The sequence below is a fragment of the Anabrus simplex genome, chromosome 2 (genome assembly GCF_040414725.1).
Source record: "Anabrus simplex isolate iqAnaSimp1 chromosome 2, ASM4041472v1, whole genome shotgun sequence".
In the NCBI taxonomy this organism is placed as follows: domain Eukaryota; kingdom Metazoa; phylum Arthropoda; class Insecta; order Orthoptera; family Tettigoniidae; genus Anabrus; species Anabrus simplex.
Window position 1 is genome coordinate 42,826,308 of NC_090266.1, and position 22,058 is coordinate 42,848,365.

The 22,058-nt window shown below is 38.5% G+C and overlaps 1 protein-coding gene across 1 annotated transcript in view; it reads right to left on the bottom strand.

Annotated features, from left to right (window-relative positions):
* Positions 1-22,058, bottom strand: part of LOC136863441 (proteasome activator complex subunit 4A) — a 1,047,550-nt gene that overhangs the window by 413,262 nt on the left and 612,230 nt on the right. Inside the window, exon 24 of the mRNA XM_068225934.1 lies at positions 10,936-11,186. Within this exon, the coding sequence (XP_068082035.1) occupies positions 10,936-11,186 (251 nt within the window). The remainder of the gene's footprint in view (positions 1-10,935; positions 11,187-22,058) is intronic.

Genomic DNA, 22,058 nt, shown 5'->3' on the forward strand with positions numbered 1-22,058 from the left:
ACAAGGGTTCTCTTCTGCTACAGCGGCTGCAGTCGGATGTGTATCCGAGTCCAACATGTCACTTTAGTCTTAAGTGCCACGCTCTAAATTCCTCTTCTGCTTTGAATAATCCTTAGCAAGTTTATGACGTCTTTCATAGGTCCTTAATGTCACACAACCACAATGAATAGAAACAAATATTTGAGAATTTTAACATTTCCTAAACGCTAAACGCGGGTATTGCCCTATTATGAATTACGTTAAATCGAATAAAACATTGCATTGCTCTTATGGAATAATTTTCAGGCCTGGAAATTTCTTCTGGCAAATGTGGTTTGGCTACATCGAGGCCACGAAAAATCGGGGTTATACTGTATTATGTGCTCCTGTCATCTTCCTTTCTATCTCTCTATACACAGCCACTCCCTTTCTCCTTTCAATTAATAATACTGACCCATTGGGTTCCTTTTCTTTTCCTAGCTTTTTACAGCCTGTACTTATATTGTCTTCCCTTTTCCTGTGTTTATCTGTTTTTCTTCATCTAAATACACTTCCTACATCAAGACCTTTTCTTTTTGCTATTTGTTTTACGTTACACCGACTGAGAGACGTCTTAGTGTGATGATGCAAAAGGACAGGGTAGGGTAGAAGCAGAAAAGAGCTTGGAGGGGGTTGAGAAGAAATGGATGCGGAGGGAACTGGGATTGACAAGGAGTAGGTCTATCTATTTGAGACTATAGTTTAAGAAGATGTGGAGATTATCCTTTTCCTTTTGTGTATATGTGTTTGTCCTTGTCTCCTTTTCTAATGCTCCTTCTCCCTCTTGTTTATTTCTATTATTTAAGTACACTTATCGCGTCCCTTTCCCGGATAGTTTTCCAGGCTCTTTCAGTAATCTTTCTGAGCACACTTTACACAATCTTGTAGGTCTTGGCTTTTGTCCTGTTGATGGTATTTTCACTGGAGAATGGCCATCTGTGAGCAGCTGTGAGATGGTTGATAGAAGTTGGTGGCGACGGGAGATCTTTCTGAAATTCCTCTCCTTTCTCCGCAAATGCAGCTGTAAGAGCCTTCATGTACTCATCCAGATGACAAATCTTATTGTTATCTCCCTATTTCTTGTACAGAATGAAGGAATTGACCACTGCCACGGTGAAGAGATGAAATTATACTTTCCTCTACCACTTCAAAGTTTTTCTACCAAATGGACAGTAAGCTAGTAACTGGTTGTTGTGGTTAACACCAAGTTTGTTTTTATTGTAATCTAAGACAACATCTGGCTTCACTTTTTCTGCTGCACCAAATCTAGATTATACCTTGACTGTCCAGGCCAAAACACTATGTGCTAGATGATAAAGATGATAAAGATCTTGATTTCCATAGCGAACATGAAATATTTGTTCTTAATGAGTAAATTTATAATAAAAATATAGTTGGTCCATTATTGGACATTACAAATTTCCCAGCTAACTCATTCCTGGTTGCCAGAATTTTGCCCCAGTGTGCTAAGTTGGGCTCAACAGTTGGTAAATAGCACACCTACCAAGTCGCATGGCTAGTGCATACCGTGGCGGCCACTTCGTAGGCTACTTGGAGCCACCGGCAGGGCCAATGCACTATGAAAGACTTGGTCTCATTTTCAAAAATTGATGCCTGCCTGGCCATCAGATGATATAGATCTTGATTAACATTAAATCTGTCTGCAAACGAATAAGGGTAGAAAATCTCCAGGACGAGAAAATTAGACAGAAGTACATGGATATGATTACTGAGAAGTTTTGAACAGTAGACAATGAACAGGTTCAGGATATAGAAAGAGAATGGGCGGTATACATGGATGCTGTAGTAGAAACAGCAAGGGAATGCCTAGGATTGACTGTGTTTAAAGATGGGAAAAGGCAAACATCTTGGTGGAATGATGAAGTGAGAGCAGCTTGTAAATATAAACAGAAGGCTCATCAGAAATGGCTCCAAACAAGGACCGAGGCAGACAGGGATTTGTACGCAGATGAAAGAAACAGAGTGAAACAAATAGTTATTGAATCCAAAAAGAAGTCGTGGGAAGATTTTGGTAATAACGCTGGAAAGGCTAGGTCAAGCAGCACGGAAACCTTTCTGGACAGTAATGAAGAATTTTAGGAAGGGAAAGAAAAAGGAAATGAACAGTGTTTTGAGTAATTCAGGTGAACTCATAAAAGATCCCAGAGAATCAATGGAGAGGTGGAGGGAATATTTTGAAAATCTTCTCAACGTAAAAGGAAACCTTCCTGGTGGTGTTGCGAACAGCCTAACTCATGGGGAGGAGGAAAATGATGGTGAAATTACACTTGAGGAAGCAGAAAGGATGGTAAATAGACTCCACTGTCATAAAGCAGCAGGGATAGATGAAATTAGACCTGAAATGCTGAAGTATACGTCATTAGCATGGAGTGTTGGTAAGGAACCTTCAGATTGGACAAAAGCAGTAATTGCACCTATCTATAAGCAAGGGAACAGGAAGGATTGCAACAACTATCGAGGTATCTCATTGATTAGTATACCAGGCAAAGTATTCACTGGCATCTTGGAAGGGAGGGTGCGATCAGTCGTTGAGAGGAAGTTGGATGAAAACCAGTGTGGTTTCAGACCACAGAGGGGCTGTCAGTATCAGATTTTCAGTATGCGCCAGGTAATTGAAGAATGCTACGAAAGGAATAGGCAGTTGTGTTTATGTTCAGCATACTGGGCGACTATCGAATTAAAGTATTATTAAAATCAATCAAAGGCATTTATGTTGACAGTTGGGCTTCAGTGAGATTTGATGGTAGAATGAGTTCTTGGCTCAGGGTACTTACAGGGGTTAGACAAGGCTCTAATCTTTCGCCTTTGCTGTTCGTAGTTTACATGGATCATCTGCTGAAAGGTATAAAACGGCAGGGAGGGATTCAGGTAGGTGGAAATGTAGTAAGCAGTCTGGCCTATGTTGACGACTTGGTCTTAATGGCAGATTCCGCCGAAAGCCTGCAGGCTAATATCTTGGAACTTGAAAATAGGTGCAATGAGTATGGTATGAAAATTAGCCTCTCAAAGACTAAATTGATGTCAGTAGGTAAGAAATTCAACAGAATTGGATGTCAGATTGGTGATACAAAGCTAGAGATGGTCGATAATTTCAAGTATTTAGGTTGTGTGTTCTCCCAGAATGGTAATATAGTAAATGAGATTGAATCAAGGTGCAGTAAAGCTAATCCAGTGAGCTCGCAGTTGCGATCAACAGTATTCTGTAAGAAGGAAGTCAGCCCCCCGACGAAACTATCTTTACATCGGCCTGTTTTCAGATCAACTTTGCTTTACGGGAGCGAAAGCTCGGTGGACTCAGGATATCTTATTCATAAGTTAGAAGTAACAGGCATGAAAGTAGTGAGAATGATTGCAGATAGGAACAATGGCAGGAGGGTACTCGGAATGAGGAAATAAACGCTAAGTAAGGAATCAACTCGACGGATGAAGCTGTACACATAAATCGGCTTCGGTGGTGGGGTCATGTGAAGCGTATGGAGGAGGATAGGTTACCTAGGAGAATAATGGACTCTATTATGGAGGTAAAAGAAGTAGAAGGAGAACAAGATGATGATGGTTAGACTCAGTTTCTAACAATTTAAAGATAAGAGGTATAGAACTAAATGAGGCCACAGCACTAGCTGCAAATAGGGGATTGTGGCAACGTTTAGTAAATTCACTGAGACTTGCAGGCTGAATGCTGATAGGCATAACAGTCTTTAATGTATGTATGTACGTATGCCTTCAGTGGGAAATTCACGAGGCCTTTTGGAAGCCCCCTTCTATTTTTCATTACGGCACCCATCGCAAGGGTTTTTTCCTTCCGTAGCTCATCAAATAATTTAGTATTAAAAACTTCCATTTTTTGTCCGTATTGACTCAAGATTTTACAATGCTTAGTAAAGCTAAAGGTTCCACCTATTCAATACGTTATCGTAATGGTCTATTTAGAACATCACATATTTATTTAACTTATCATAAAATACATCTTTGGGACCGGTTTCGGCAATCCACTATGCCATCATCAGCCATTGAGTTTTTTATAGCAAGGAACATTCAAAAATTTAAAAATATGCAATAGCAAGTCCTATTCTTACATGAAAAACATTAAAAATATAGTTGAATAGCATAGGCCCATTGTACTATACAAATAACATGTCTTTTTTGAAAAATACAATATTATTTAGTGCATCTAAAATTATTTTTTATATATAATTGGCAAAGTCTATGATTTGGTGTACCTTATGTACAATAGAATCATGTAAAATTGATAAAAGAATCTACTTTTGCCATTTAAACCACAGTTTTAAAACAACAAGTCCTATTTTACATGGAAAATATTAAAACTTGGCTAGTTAGTATTAACCCTTTTTTATGTTATACAAGTAACATGTCTTGTTAAAAAATATAGTATTATTTGGTGTGTCTAGAATTGTTTTTAGGTGCTTAAAAAGACTATGGTTTGATATAGTTGATACACAGGAAATTTTCTATAAAATTGTTCCTCACTCTCTCTGCACGCTGTTACATTCAACCTGAGGTGAGTTTCATATCTTCAATTCTTTTCTATAGTACCGCGTATCGTTCTCAATAACTCATACTCATTTCACTATTTCCTTTTTTAGGTCCGTACTGGTTCGAGATTAACACTATTTACGGCCCATTTCCATCTGGCACATAAAATAATATTCAAGATCTTAACCATAGTTTCGGCCTCAGCCACACAGTTATTTACATTGGAAAATACTAGAAGCAAGGTTCAAATACTCAAACAAGAAAAAACACATCAGAATCTGCTACTCCTTACATAGTCAAACAGACTGTTGTGTCAATAAGTTTTAAGGAAGAAGAACCTGTATTTATTATCTAAAACAGTACAAGTCGCATATTATGAGGAACTAAGAAACTGTGTTTAAAAAATGACAGAGGTTTTTATAGAAACATTCATCAATTTTATAGAAAATTTCCTGTGTATCAACTATATCAAACCATAGTCTTTTTAAGCACCTAAAAACAATTCTAGACGCACCAAATAATACTATATTTTTTAACAAGACATGTTACTTGTATAACATAAAAAAGGGTTAATACTAACTAGCCAAGTTTTAATATTTTCCATGTAAAATAGGACTTGTTGTTTTAAAACTGTGGTTTAAATGGCAAAAGTAGATTCTTTTATCAATTTTACATGATTCTATTGTACATAAGGTACACCAAATCATAGACTTTGCCAATTATATATAAAAAATAATTTTAGATGCACTAAATAATATTGTATTTTTCAAAAAAGACATGTTATTTGTATAGTACAATGGGCCTATGCTATTTAGCTATATTTTTAATGTTTTTCATGTAAGAATAGGACTTGCTATTGCATATTTTTAAATTTTTGAATGTTCCTTGCTATAAAAAAACTCAATGGCTGATGATGGCATAGTGGATTGCAGAAACCGGTCCCAAAGATGTATTTTATGATAAGTTAAATAAATATGTGATGTTCTAAATAGACCATTACGATAACGTATTGAATAGGTGGAACCCTTAGCTTTACTAAGCATTGTAAAATCATCAAATAATGCCGGGCTTGTGTAAAATCAGTCCACATACTGTAGATGATATGACTTTGCCCTACTAAGTTGCCACAAAGTTCACAAACCAATGTTGTAATGGGATTATTCTCGTTTCCGGCCTTCCTGAGTACATTTTTATGTTTACTACATAACTGGACAATGTTTACGGAAAAAGACATTGACGTATTTCCGACAAGCAATTATTTATTAGTTAAGAAAACCATACCTGACCGCCGCTTGGGAACCGCATATGGCAGTAAATGAGGGAGCCTGAGCACAGCTCAGGCACCATGTTAAATGTGTTAAAACACTGGCCATTGTGAAGAGCCTGGAGTACTTCTACAAGCACCTGTACAGTCAGCAGTTTGATCTCTGCGCTCAGCATTCTGCCATGATGTGGCTCTTGGACTTTAAAAATATGGAGGGCAGACAGCTTATTAAGTGCAACACTTACAGAGCATGACTTCTTAAAATTGTATTGTATTGAAAAGGTGGATGATATAATAATTGTAATTTTAAGAAGTACACAGAATTTCAATACGGACTCATAATGATATTGATTACTTGCAAAGCATGACTTCACGGCCAAACAGTGGCAGGGGAGGAAACACTGCAACACTGACACTGACCAGGAGAACATGTCCTGAGGACTGCACCCATTGTCAGAAGGTTGAGAGGCAGACAGGTACAGAGGACATCTGAGACGAGACAGCTGTTGCAGCAGAAGGCTGGAATTGGGTCCTCGGGAGGGAGCAGCTTGTGAAAAAGGATGATGGACAGATCCTGCAAGAAGATGAGTTGGGACAATGACAAGCATGTAATGACATCACTGAGGGTAGCCCAATGTCCAAGGCAGCCTGGGCTTAGTGGAAGTTCCAACAGGTCAGCAACAGTTCCATCAATATAATAGGACCTTTCCCAGAGTCAGGCACTAGAAATCAGTATCTTTTTCCAACCATGGACTACTTCAATAAGTTGCTTGAGATCTATGCCATTCCCAATTAGGAAGTGTCAATGGCAGCCTGGTGAAGAACTACTCCCGTCACTCTGGTACCCTGACAGAACTGCACAGTAACCAGGACTGGAACTTAGAATCGACACTGATGAAAGAAGTTAAATAATCGCTCTTATTCATTTTACGTCCCATTAGCTATATTTTCATGGTTATTGGAGATACCAAGGTGCTGGAAATTTGTCCTCAACGAGCACTTTTACATGCCAGTAAATCAATAGGCATGAGACTGACATATCTGAGCACCTTGAAATACCACCTAAGCCAGAATTGATCCTGCCAAGTAGGGATCAGAAGGTCTGCGCTCTACTGCCTGAGCTACTTAACATGGCATTAAGTTCTGCAGCATCTTGGTGTAATGTAGTAGGCAAAACTTACAAAAAACCAACATTTTTCTTGTCCCCAATTCTTCATGAACCATTTTTTTTTTTGCTAGGGGCTTTACGTCGCACCGACACAAGTCTTATGGCGATGATAGGATAGGAAAGGGCTAGGAGTGGGAAGGAAGTGGCCGTGGCCTTGATTAAGGTACAGCCCCAGCATTTGCCTGGAGTGAAAATGGAAAACCACGGAAAACCATCTTCATGTTTTTACGACAACACTGATGTACTTTCTATTTCATGTATTTAATTTGGTGGTTCATTCCACAACTGTAATGGGTATTGCATTAGTTATGCCATGAATATTTTAATTCCCATTGCTATTAATTAATTAATTAATTAATTTATTTATTTATTTTATGCCTTTTATGTGGCAAAGTTAGGGCTCACGGTCCTCTCTTACACTTAACCACAACATACAGTACATAGTTACATAATTTGGAAAAATAACACTGTTTACAGTCTCTACAAAGTACCTAAATTAATGGAGTAAAATACAAAGGTAATCCCAAAAATAAGGTCTCCTATTTTTTTTTATAAATACATAGACCTGTTTATTTCTACAATGGTTTAAATCCTTTTACAGCTTGAACATTTAGCTATTTTTCTACATAATCACCATTTCGGTCAATGCATTTTTGTAGACGCTGTGACAGTTTTTGTGTGCCCATGTCATACCAGCTCGCCGCCATGCTGTTCAGGAAGTTGTGAACCTCATCTCAGGAACCAAAGTGCAGAGATCATCCAGGGTGATCTGCCGATCTTCACGCACAATTTGCTCAACCTTCACGACTGTTTTGACGGAAATTGGCGGTCTTTCCACTCCTTTGTTCGTTTATCGTGAATTTCAATCTGACTGGCTGCAACCTCTCTACACCACTTATGAACATTTTTGACATCCATGCACGACTCACCATACACTTCCGTCAATTGGCGATGGATTTCCATCGGCTCGGTACCTTTTGCGTAAAAAAAAACGAATAACTGCGTGCACTTCGCGGAAACATCCAACGTGAGCTCCATTCTCAATGGCTGCCAAACCAAGACTGGGTGCCTTAGTGTGGCGTGCTCACGTTTATATGCGAGCACGGGAAACACTCTTCACAATATTGTGACCAACAGCCACATGAACAGAGTTCTATATTTATAAAAAAATATAGCAGACCTTAATTTTGGAATTACCCTCGTAGCATCCATCATCATCATCATCATCATCTGCAGCTTCCAGCTGTTGGCCGGGTCTGCTTGGAACATAAGCTTCTCCATCTCCTCTTGTCTTCCCACCACTTCTCCCTAGTCACTCTTGCCCAGTGTTCTCCTCTTCTCTGTACACACTCTTCCACTCCTTTTATCCACCTGCCTCTTGGTCGTTTACCTGTTACCTCCATTTCATGCATCCTCCTTGGTATCCTTTCCTCTGTCATTCTCTTCATGTGTCCATACTATCTAAGTCTAGATGCCTGTATCCTATTCTATACTGACTCTTCTTTTACTATATCTTGAACCCTCTCATTTCTCATCTTATGCAATCTTGTCACTCCTATCCTGCCTCTCAGAAATTTCATTTCACTTGCCTGTATTCTATACACGGCTCTCTGCCTCATTACCCAAGTCTCCGCTACGTACGTCAAAATAGGTATAGAGTACATCCTCTATATCACCCTTTTGCTTCTCTGAGGGATATCCTTGGTCCAAACCAGGCTTCTGACACTTTTCAGCAATGCTCCTGCTTGTCTTCCATGCTCGATTATTTCCTTATCATTCCTTCCACTTTCCTCTATGATACTTCCACAGTACTTGAAACTCTCTACCTTTCTGGGCTGTTCCCCTCCAAGCAATATCCCTCTCGTGGGTCTCTCCTTCTTTCTGTTTGTGATCACTATCTCGCTCTTTTGGGCATTAAATTTCATTCCATATTGTTCCACCTCATCTACCCAAGCATCTACCTGTTCCTGGATATCCTCTTCATTTTCTCCCCAGACTAACAGGTCATCTGCAAACATCATCACTTTCAGCCGGGTTGAGTGGCTCAGACGGTTAAGGCGCTGGCCTTCTGACCCCAACGTGGCAGGTTCGATCCTGGCTCAGTCCGGTGGTATTTGAAGGTGCTCAAATACGTCAGCCTCGTGTCGGTAGATTTACTGGCACGTAAAAATCTCCCGCGGGACTAAATTCCAGCACCTCGGCATCTCCGAAGACCGAAAAAGTAGTTAGTGGTACGTAAAGCAAATAGCATTATTATTATTATTATTATTATTATTATTATTATTATTATATAACATCATCACTTTCATTTTTCCTTCTCCAATTTTTCTTGCCACTTTTGTCATTATCTCATCCATTGTTACTACGAAGAGCAAAGGTGACAGAGCACTTCCTTGTTTTAATTCACCTTTTTACTAAAACCAGCTTGTTTTCTCTCCTCTTATTTTCACACAACTGACACTCCCATTGTATATCTCCTTCACTCTTTCTATGGTCTGTTCCTCGACACCTTTTCTCTGTACGGCTTCCCATACCTTGTTTCTACACACATGGACATAAGTTTTCTCAAAGCAAGTCAATGTTATCTATTTATAATTGAATGTAATGTCTAAAGGAACAAGTTGTGTAAATAATGTTGAGATGTATTTTATATTAATTGCTGGTTTCTCTTTACTTTAACGCAACTGATCATGGTATTGTAAAAACATTGAAACTAGCACTGCTAATAAAGTGATTATGTTGTAATACAATCAGACAACTTTGATATGTATTGAATAGGTGGAACCTTTCAGATTTTATAAGTATTTGCAAACTCAGTTCAATACAGATAAATTAAGATGAAATTTCTTATGTTAAAAGGTTTCCATCCTCAAATGGTCCTTTAAAATGGTTTGAGCACTTCCCATGGATATTTTCAGCACTTATTGGACTTCTCTAATGGTCACATGACAGACCTCGGTCTAGAATACAGCCGCAGTATTGATAGTGATCTCGGTAAGGACAAGGAGTCCGCTCCCCTCCTAACAGCTCACAACTCTCTCTTCTATCTTTAAAAGCTTTATGCCAACAGAAACAGGCAGCAACATTGTAGAGTCACCATAAGCTCTATGATGATCTTTAAGCATTCAAAAGAATGCAAAACACGACTGCATAACGTCGCTCTTGTCTTTCTGCCATTGTAAACTTAGAGGCGCATCAAGCTACAACCATATTCAAGACGCAACTGACGGGCAGCAGTTGAGTTCTGACAAGTGTAACACCTGGTGGTTATCGAGCCGCTAAATGACAGTGCAACTGCCTATTCAAGACTTTTGAACATTAGTCTCAGAATTTATTGAACATCCTTCATAATAATTGCGCAGAAGCAAATAACTCCATATTTGTCAATTAAATTTGCTGAGCTAAGTGGCACAGATGGTTGAGGTGCTGACCTTCTGAACGCTAAATATGATAGTATTTGAAGCTGCTCAAATATACTCAGCCTCGAGTCTGCAGGTTTACTAGCACATAAGAGAACTGCTGCAGGACTACATTCTGACACCTGGGCATCTGCGGAAGCCAGAAAAGTACCACAGACAGTTTGATGTGATAATATAACATTGCATTTCAATGATTTACAAAAGCGGTAACACTGGAGTTTTCTATATCTCTAAGGTTAATAAATGAGGTTTGTCTGTTCTGCATTAATATTTCTCCATTTTCTTGCTTTCTGCAGAACAGCCATGCAATTTCATGGCACATGCCTAGACAACTGTAGTGGGCTCCGTTCTCCACTTAATTTTAATTCTCATCAAATGCAATTCTAATCCTACCCATCCCAGACACTGAATTTACACCTCTATATTTTCTAAAATTAATACTCAAATGTGTTTTTACCTGTTAGGTTATTTAATGTACTTAATATGGCATATGCCATTTTAAATGATTTAGGTTCCCTTTTTAGATTAGTGTTTCAGAAGATCTAACTTACCGAGGCCAAAAGTAGTATCCAATGTGGAGTTTATGGACAAATCTTGGCTCGTTCCATTGTTCTTCATTAACAGGTACAGTCTTACTGTTGTACAGAAGCCAGCGATTGTCTTGACGAACACCTGGATTTACAAAGCTGCCTGTCGCTCCAGAATCCCTATCGTCTCCAGGAAATACACTTGGATCAATAGGAATCCTCGTATGTTTTTGTTTCTGTTGGCTGAGTATGTACACCATACTACGAATTGCAGTCTGTAAGAGAGAGAAATTAATGACTTGTATGATAACACTGTGAAACACATTTGAATTACAAAATGCAGAAACCCCCATGTCCACATTTTGGCCAAAATGAGTTTATGGCCGTTATGAGTTTGTTATACCAAGATGCACAAACTGTGCAGAAGTGCCATATGTCCACACTCCCTTAGCTGAAATATCAAAAAATTATTATTATTATTTTTTTTTTGCTAGTGGCTTTACGTCGCACTGACACAGATAGGCATTATAGCGACGATGGGATAGGGAAGGTCTAGGAGTTGGTAGGAAGAGGCCATGGCTTTAATTAAGGTACAGTCCCAGCATTTGCAGGGTGTGAAAATGGGAAACCACGGAAAACCATCTTCAGGGCTGCTAACAGTGGGATTCGAACCCACTATCTCCCGGATGCAAGGTCACAGCCACGCGCCCCTAACCGCACGGCCAACTCACCCGGTAATGAAGTTTTCATGAAGTGCAGAAAAACCCCTTATGTCCCGGACATACAGGATATCTGCCGAGCACAGAACACACATTGTCAGCCATCTTCTTTCTATGACCTGATTGATTCATTATTGTTTCCTGTTATTTAATCTGAGTTCATGTCTGACAAAGCAACATGTTTGAATCCAAGGGTACTTTAATGGATCTTGATACAGTTAAAAAGAAGAGAAAAGGAGTTAAAGGCAAATTGTACAAGAGAGAAGTAGAGGAAAAAAAAAAAAGCACAAGTAAAGAATGCACAATATGTGAATTGGAAGGGGACTATCACTGAAAGCAGACCACATGGGTAAGTTAACCTCACTTTCGCTTTTCTATTATAGGTTATTTTATTGCTTGCATTGAAATTATAATTGCTTGGATCTTCATTTTACAGATGCAAGGGAAATTCTATCACTACGAAAGTTCCTCGTGAAGATGCGGATGAATTGTATTCCAAGTTCATAGGCTGCGAGACAAAAAATGAACGGGATGTGTACCTACAAAGCAAGATAGAGGTAAGGAATATTGCCAGGAAGAGGTCAAGATTACCGAGTGATCAGCAAGATAACAAAAGACAGAAAGGTAGTTCCTTTGTTTATTGGCTGAGTGCATCTCGAGGGAACGTGTCGGTCTGTAAAAAAGCTTTTTTAAGCGTTTATGGCATCACTGATGACAGGGTTAGAAGACTTCGGAATCTGCTAGTCGCTGGAAAATCTCCGTGATCGTAGAGGAAAACACCAGTCCGGTAATACAAAGTCTGCAAGTACTGTTATGGCAATAGAGGACCACATTAACTCATTCCCAGTCCGAGAAGCTCAATACACGAGTAGAGAATGTAGATATCTCAGGCCTAAATTGAATGTTCTCATCATGTGGCGAATGTTTAAGGAACAATACCCACATAAGAATGTGAAATACACATTCTACAGGAAAATTTTCAATGAAACCTTTGATTTGAAATTTGGACACCGCAGGTGGATAACTGCTGTGTTTGTGAGGAGCTTGGAGTAAAACTCAGAAGTACAACCCTCAATGACAACGCAAAGAGGGCAGCTGCCGCAGAGTTTTTAGTGCATAAACGTCGGGCGAAGAAATGTTTCCAGACCATGAAACAAATTTTGGAAAAATGTAAAGTGGAAGATGATGTTGCGGGTATTGCCATGGACTATATGCAAAGTCTTCAGTTACCACATATTCCAGTACAGGAAACATTTTAACTGTGACAGCTTTTGGTTAACATTTTTAATACACATGATCTGAAATCATCCAAAGCTCGCTTCTACATTTACCTCGAGGGTGTTGCAAAGAAAGGCCCGAATGAAGTGTGCTCACTCTTTATGGATAATGTTAACGAATGTGTACATAAAAACATCAGGCACATGCATATCTTTGCTGATGGTGCTTGGGGACAAAATAAAAATCATGCTATGGTTAATGCTAGTGGCAAATGGACGGTTTCATACAATCACACTATTTTTTCCTCAGCATGGACATTCGTATCTCCCCAGTGACATGGATTTCAGTGTAGTCAAACAGAAACTTAGGAAAAGTGACAGACTGTACTTAATGAAAGAATATACAGAGTTAATTATTGAATCGAGTGCACAAGGGAACTTTGAAGTCAAAATGGTTGACAGTCAAGACATAGTAGATTACAAAGCTTGGTAGGCACAATTCTACCAAAGGAGTGCATTGTCTGTGGAATCGACAAGGAGACATATACCAAGGGAAGCAAAATGTCACTTTGCCATTTCTTGTCCTTAATAACTAAGGTTGCTTCCTGCATTGTCCACAACATTATTTAATACTTTTCTCAATATGTGCTATAAATACCAATTTGAAACTTTGTAGTAATCCTCCTGTATGAAAAACCTATTAACCTGCAAACTTTCAATGTCCTGCTGCATAATACATAGGTGGTTTGAGAAGTCTTGGAATGTGCTAGAATTAAGTATCTTACCTTGGTGGAACTGTTTTTATTTTTCAACATAGTCTCCCTGTAGACTAATGCATTTGGTCCAGCGATGTTCCAATGCCTTGATCCCATCTCAAAAATGAGATTCCTCCAGGCCTGCAAAATACCTCTCCAATTCGGCTGTCAGTTCTTCCCTTGTAGAAAATCTCCGTCCACCGAGGAAAATTTTCAGCTTGGGGAATAGATGAAAGTCTGATGGTGCCAAATCAGGTGAATAAGGTGGATGTGGCAACAATTTGTATCCCAGTTCATGAATTTTTGCCATGGCAATAACACTTGTGTGCGGCAGAGCATTGTCCTGATGAAAGATGACCTTTTTCCTTGCCAAACCAGGCCTTGTTTCGCGTATCTTTTCCTGTAGTTGGTCTAGGAGGTTTGCATAGTATTGCCCCGTAATTGTTTGGCCAGTACGAAGATAATCTATCAGCAGCATGCCTTTTGCATCCCAGAAAACTGAGGCCATGACCTTTCTGGCCGAACACACTGCCTTTGCTTTCTTTGGTGGTGGTGAATCAGCATGTTTCCACTGCTTTGACTGCTGTTTTGTCTCTGGGGTATAGTAGTGGACCCAAGTTTCATCTGTAGTCACAAACCGGCTCAAAAAATCTTGTTGGTTGTACTGAAAACGGGCCAGACTTTGTTCGGACATTTCCAATCTGGTGGCTTTATTGTCCAATGTCAAGAGCCGCGGCACCCATCTTGCGGATCATATTTTCATACCCAATTCTTCGGTTAAAATATAATATACCCATTCAGAAGACATCCCTACAGCTACAGCAATCTCCCGCACTTTCAGTCGACGATCCTCCATGACCATTTTATGCACTTTTGCGATAAATTCTGGGGTCGTAACACTTTTTGGCCATCCACTACGCGGATCATCATCTAAGCTTTCCCGACCAAATTTAAACTCACTGGTCCACTTGGTAACAGTTGAAAATGAAGGAGCAGAGTCCCCCAGTGTGTTCTGAAAGTCAGCATAAATTTCCTTTGCTTTCATTCCTTTCTTAACAGAGTATTTAATCACTATGCGGGAACAACAACAAAGAGTCGTCACTACCACACTCCTGCAGCTAGAGCACTGACGTGCCACGTGTTCACTCACAAAGGATGTGTGATTATTGCACGCGAACCTCGTTGCTCTAGCACTGACATCTAGCGGTGATTCCAGGAACTTTTCAAACCATCCTCGTACAACATAGTTATGAAGTTTTTTGTTCCACCTGAAAAAATCACTCGAATGGACATAGGGGGTTTCTGCATTTTGTGATTCATTTGAGTTTAAGACTGAAATTTCAGCTGCTGTGCCTCCTTAACAGAGCATCTTGAGGTCAACAAGACATGAACAATGGATCTGTTTAAAATACCACAAAGTTAATAGATCTGGGAAAGGCCATTAACCCCAGTGATTTGCAAGATAAATTCTGTGAAAGGGGATTTTTTTAACATCACACAGTCACAGATAGATCTTGAGAGGAAAGGGATAGGAGTGGAAAGGAATGAAACATGGCTTTGATTAAGGTACAGCCTCAGCATTTGTCTGGTGTGAAAACGGTACACCACGGAAAAACATTTTCAGGGCTGCCAACAGTGGCGTTTGATCCCACTATCTCCCAAATGCAAGCCGACAGGCACATGACCCAAAACGCACATCCACTCACTGGGTAGGAAAATACTTAACATGTAACACAACTGTGGGGATTTTATTTCATAAGATTTTTTGCTATGAATACTGAATGCAGATGGAGCAAGGAATATGAGTGGTACAAAAACTGGATTAATTATAAGAATAAGGAACTAATTTACTAACAGAAAAACTGATATGCCTCTAAAATTACACTGCATTATTCATCAACAAGTGCTATTTGAAAAAGTATTAAATTAACAACATTTGATGGACACAGTGACATCTATAACTAATTATATTCGATCACATGGACTCTATCAATGGCAGTTCCAGTAATTTCTGGCTGAAATTAATTGTGATTACAGTGATGTAATTTATCATCGCGAGGTACACTGGCTTAGTTGTGGTAATATTTTGAAATGTTTCTTCATCTTTGTAAAGAAATAACCACATTCATAAACATGAAGCAGAAAAATTTGGCAGAATTTGGGGACGAAATCTGGATGTGGGATTTAGCAACACCCACAGATTTAATGTAATATTTAAATATTTTGAAAGGGATTACGAGGGAATGATGTGCTTTTCACATTGTACTGAGATTCAAGAAGCGAAGTCAAACATTTCATTGCCGTATGATTGGTTTATTAAGTTGACTGACTTATTGGAGAATGAGTTTGAAGAGAGATTTAAAGACCTTCCTGTGAGTGTGGAGAGAATTCATTTGTTTAAAAATACATTTGCAGTTGACGTCAGTGATGCAACTGTGCAACTAAAAGTTGAATTAATTAAATTTCAGTGTTGTTCCCAGTTAAGGGACAAATTAGCGGAGGAAAATCTGATTAACTTTTACAGGGTGCATAGTAATGAAAATTTTCTGGCTTTCTTAAAACTTGCGAGAAAATACTTCTGCATACCTGCTAATTTTCGAAAAGGGCTATCAGTAAAACACACGCACGAAAAAAATCTAACGATTTTTTACATACCCCGGCTTGGTGAAAATAACACTACTTCTGGGCTACAAAACACAATAATTCATGCTTTAAACAGGATACGTCAATGAAATCATATCTACTTACATCACTGGCCAATGACTTGTAGATTAACCTAACAATCAAGAAGAAATCCATGTTAAACAGCAATAGGCATGGTGAATATTGGTTTGGAGCATACTTAACAGGACTTCCTTCGTAAATTATGTAAATATGTGATAACTGAAAAAGGCTTTACACAATAAAACTTGTTTAACGTAACACACGCAAGAAATAATATAATGCACACTGCAAATCACATGCTAGTTCGACTTTAAAGTCATAGTTTTGGCCTTTTTAGCTTCCTGCAAAAAGTCTTGAGAAAATGTTCTGTCATAACAGGAACCGCAACTCCTGGTCTTGAAAATGGAAAAAGAAGCCAGAGATTCATTGGACATGGATGATCTGAACTCCGTTCTATTTTTCTTCACAAAGTTGAAAACACGTTCACTTTCTGCATTGCTAAGGGGTATGGTGAGAAATTCTTGATACTGAGCCAATGGCCTTATATATTAGGCCCCTTTAAAGAACAAGCATCATCAATTCTTGATATTTGTGCCCAACTGAAATCACTTGCAGCATCTTGATTTGTAGCCAAAGTGTCATCTACCTGAAGAGCTGTGAACTGCCTCTGAAGCTCATTCATCACCTCATCTGTAGTTTCATTCTCTTCCTTGCATAACATGATAGGAATCATTTCCAAGAAAAAACAAATGGAAGAAAACTGTGCATCTTCAATTTCGTCTAGCCTAGCAACTTGAGCATGATTTCACACATCATCCTAGAGTGGAAACTTGTTGATGATGTAGTCACAGGCAATATAAAAGTAGTCTCACTGATGAAAAGAATAGGGATTTATCTGTATCCTGGAGATCATTCACTATGTTGGAAGTCTGAACCCCAATAACTAACTCATTATAACTTCTTTGATTCTGAATCAAGTTGTACTCAACTTCAAGCAATGAAAAGCTTTTGACAATTTTGGGCTTAACAAACTTGGTGAACAACTGCTTTAGCAAATCCATTAGAAGTTCTAGTAAAAAGTGAACTTGTGGGGAAGAAGTATGAAGGGCAACATTGAATTTGTCAAGTACAGAAATACAATAGTCACATGAAGGAAAGTGCAAAAGGCCTTGTTCAAGTTTGAGGACAGGAACATAAACAATTTTTCCTCACATGTTGTAGCAGAAGTGTTACATTTTAGGATGGGTTGTCACATTTGGAAGAATATGCTATTCTTTTAGGGACATGTGTAGTAGCAGAATCAAGAATTATCTTCTTCCGATACTCTTTGGAACCATTTTGTTCAACTCAAGGTATTCTGAAAGATGTCAAGCTTGTGGAAATGTTTTTGGTACATAATAATACTTCCTCCTTCAAGAAAGAAAGAAGCGGATCCCACTGGTCCAGTAGTAGATCCAAACATCTGCCTAAAGATAACCACCTAGTACATACATGCTTCACAATTTTCTTTGTCTCTTCATTGTGAAAGTTCTGAAATTTCTGAAGGCACTTTTCTTTTGACATTCTTCTCTAAGAAATAAAATGTATCAACAAAAATCTCATCCACTTTAAGTGGTAATCTTCCAGCATCTTTTTCAGCTGCTAGATTAATCAGGTGGCAAATGCAACCTATGATGGCAATACCTGGTTGAACTTCCTTCAGAACTACTGAAACCCATTTTTGTGTCCTATCATAACAGGAGCATTGTCAGAGCAAAAGGCCATATAGTTTTCAATTGGTTATGTTATGAGAATTCAGCTGTGATAACATCAGGTTACCTATGCTTCACCCTGTTGAGTCCCCGTCTAACATTGGTGTAGACAGTACAGTGCTCACTACTTTTTCCCGCGGAATATCATAGAATGTAACAACAATAGGAAACAACTGTGCATTCGCATCATTGCTTCCATCCGTTGCCAAAGAATATGGTCCATTCTGAAGGCACTTAACATCTTCATATAATGAATCTTTTGCCATTTTATTTACAATGCATGTCATTTTCGTATGACCACAGCTATATTTCTTTGCAACTTCTGCTGTGGAAAACATCTTCTTAAACAAAGCACCAGCACGATCAGCCGCACTTATGGGCACAATGTGTTCCACCAAAAAGGATGTAAACAGACACTTGACCCTAATTACATCACTATCAACGTTTCCAAACTTGGCAAAGAAGGGGTTGATTTTCTTGTTATCTTCCTTCGATTTAACATAATATATGTGCTTACCGCACTTCACTTAATTACTTAAAACGTTTCTTCCACCATGTGTAATATTGATATCACATCTACATACCATGCAAAATGCAAATTTTTCTCCCTTTCTTGATTTTAGTATGCACAGAAAATCAACAGAATATGATTCTTTTAAATGTCTGGAAGTAATGTTTCTTGTTGGATATATTCATGAATCCTACACGATGAATATAGCGTATGAAAATGTCGAAGGACAAACGTCTCGATATCTACTGAAACATCAGAAGGAACCTAGATCACTGAACATCACATAAAATTATAACATAAACACTCAAGGCAGTTAAACACTTCATTAAAACATGTCAAAGCACACACAGTCTTCAACCATTAGAAACTGCGAAGCACGAAGTTATAACACAAAAACTCGAAGACGTGATTAAAATATGTCGACCTTAACCTTTTGAGTCCCAAAAGTACAGAAAATGAAAAAAAATGCAATTTATGACCTTAAATGATTTAAATACCATTTAAATAAGACACACAAGCAATATTTTCAAAATACAACAATTCCAAGTACCCAGTTTTTTCATGGTACTCTGAAGTACCTTCAGGCCACTAGTGACCGGGAACACAATCTATCAGTTGAACCTTTAAGTACCGTAAGTCCTCTAGTCACCCCTTACATATAAGTACATCAAAACTGCCGAAGGACAAAAAATTTTAGTAACAATGTTCTCAAAATGAATGGGAATCAATACCAGTGATATAAAATTTGCAAATCATTATAAAATGAACATAATAAAGAAGTAAAATGAAAGCAATCAATCTGATTAACAAAAATGCCAAATGGGAATGTTCAAGGTGTTCTGCAAGTCTACTTGGTGGTATTCCACAAAGCACTACTTCTTCTCGTTGACACAGGTACCTCGTTGACACCTTGCAGTGGCTGCATTGAGAATGTAGACGTGACTGGAACTGCTTCACACTGCACTCCTCATATTGCCCCCAAATCTCCACAAATTTAGGCCAATGAATACCCCTGTTTTCCATTCTGACATCTTTTGGGACAGAGTGCTCCATCTTCTTTCTTTTTTGCAGGCAGGGATGGAGGTGACCCAAGTGTTGCCAAGGATGTCCTCTGTTTTGGGGGGTTTTTCATTGACAAAAGTCCTTTTGCCACCATCCTTCAAAACTGGAGTACCGTTGCCTTACCGAACATTTCACAGCAAATTACATAGACATTTTCACACATGATGTCAAGTAACCCCCAGAAGAGCCTCAGCTACCATTTCTTCGACTTCCTGCCAACATCACACAGGGTTCTAAAATGGTCGGCAAGGTCAACTCCTCCCATGTACAGATTGTAGATATATACAACTACTATAAACTGCACTCTGTCTGGATCCATTTTTCTGATTTTGTTGCATATGAATTTTTCTGACCCATGGTAATTGGATGCAAAGTGTACAGGTTTTTTTGTCTTGCCACTTGAGAGTCCAAACCAGTATTCGAAAAGCTGTAATCATACTCTCTTTTTATCAGGCTCTTCTCAGTTTTAGATTTTGTGGACAGCCTTGCCTGTTAGATCTTTCTGTGCCACATGTCGACGTCTTTTATAGTTTCAGGCTTTCCAAAAGTCGAAGATAGATAAAATAATTGTCAAAAAGTACAATTTTGTTCTTGCCCCACAGATCCCTCTGAAGTACTTTGCTTTGATGATAAAAATTGGTTCATGAGGAGCCAGTGTGGATTTAGAAAGAAATTTTCTTGTGAGGCACGACTGGTGGGATTTCAGCAGGACATATCAGATCAGTTGGATTCAGGAGGTCAGTTAGATTGCATAGCCATAGATCTTTCCAAAGCCTTTGGTAGAGTGGAACATGGAATATTATTAAAGAAATTGGAGGGAATCGGATTGGACGTAAGGGTTACACATTGGATAAAAACATTTCTAAATTCAAGGGTTCAGAAAGTCAAAGTAGGAAATAATGTATCTCAGGAAGAGAAAGTTTGGAAGGGAATTGCACAGGGTAGTATAATCGGTCCGTTACTTTTCTTAATATACGCAAATGATTTAGGGAACAATATAACATCAAAAATAAGATTGTATGCACATGATATAGCCTAATTGTTTATAGGGAAATAAACAACATTGAGGATTGTTCAGAATTACAAAGGGACCTTCAAAGTATTCAACAATGGGTTGAAGAAAATAATATGAAGGTTAATGGAGGCAAATCAACTGTTACAACTTTTACAAACAGGAGTTTTAAAACTGAATTTGAATATACTTTGGATGAGGTAGTTATCCCAAAAGATGGCAAGTGCAAATACTTAGGTGTGAGATTTGAAAGTAATTTGCACTGGAAGGGTCATATTGATGACATTGTTGGGAAAGCATACAGATCGTTACATGTCATAATGAGGCTACTTAAAGGATGCAACAAGGAATTAAAAGAAAAAAGTTACTTGAGTATGGTTCGTCCATTATTGGAATATGCAAACAGTGTTTGGGATCCCCACCAAGAATACCTAATAAAAGAAATAGATAGTGTGCAGAGGAAAGCAGCAAGATTTGTAACAGGGGATTTCAGGAAAAAGAGTAGTGTATCAGAAATGTTAAAGGAACTTGGGTGGGAAACTTTAAGTAAGAGAAGGGAGAAAACTAGACTTATAGGATTATATAGAGCCTATACAGGAGAAGAAGCATGGGGAGATATCCGTGAGAGGCTTCAGTTGGAAAATAATTATATCGGCAGGACTGACCACAAATATAAAATTAGAAGGAATTTTAGCAGAAGCGATTGGGGTAAATTTTCATTCATTGGGAAGGGTGTGAAGGAGTGGAACAGTTTACCAGGGGTAGTGTTTGATCCTTTTCCAAAATCTGTACAGATATTCAAGAAGAGAATAAACAGCAACAGAGAAAATAAATGAAGTGTTAGAGGGCATTCGACCAGTGCAGGTTATTGTAAATAAAAAAATGTGTGTGAATAAATTAATTCCATCCCCTGGTCTAAGGAGTTTGGACAGCCAAAGTAGGGGACTGCCTGTAGGGGTGAAGTACAGTGGGGACTTCGAGGGCCCTGGGACCGCTACGGTAGCTGTGAAGGCCCTTCAGGAACTCTGAAAAGTGGTGGCAAAAGGGGCTCTGGTTAAGACGCAGCAGGTTGTTATGCTACTTAGGATCCAGAACGGGAGAAAAAAAAAAGTAAATAAATAAATGCAATGTAAATATTTATCTTATACCAGTTGTATAGTATCATTTGAAGTAATTCCACATACTGTATATCAGTTGACTATATTTGTAAGTAGTACAGGAGATATTATAAGTAGAATTTTGTAAACAATATAAATTTATTAAGGATAAGCTGTGTGTTTAATAGAAAACATTGTTAGCGTAAATTGTATAATATTGTATATAGGAAAATGTTCTTCTCTTGTTAATTTAATATTTAGTGCTTGACAATAATGTATTTTAGTGTACCATTTGCCACTGAGGTAGACACCTCATTTGCAAATAAAGAGATTTTGATTTGATTTGAATTCAGTGTGAA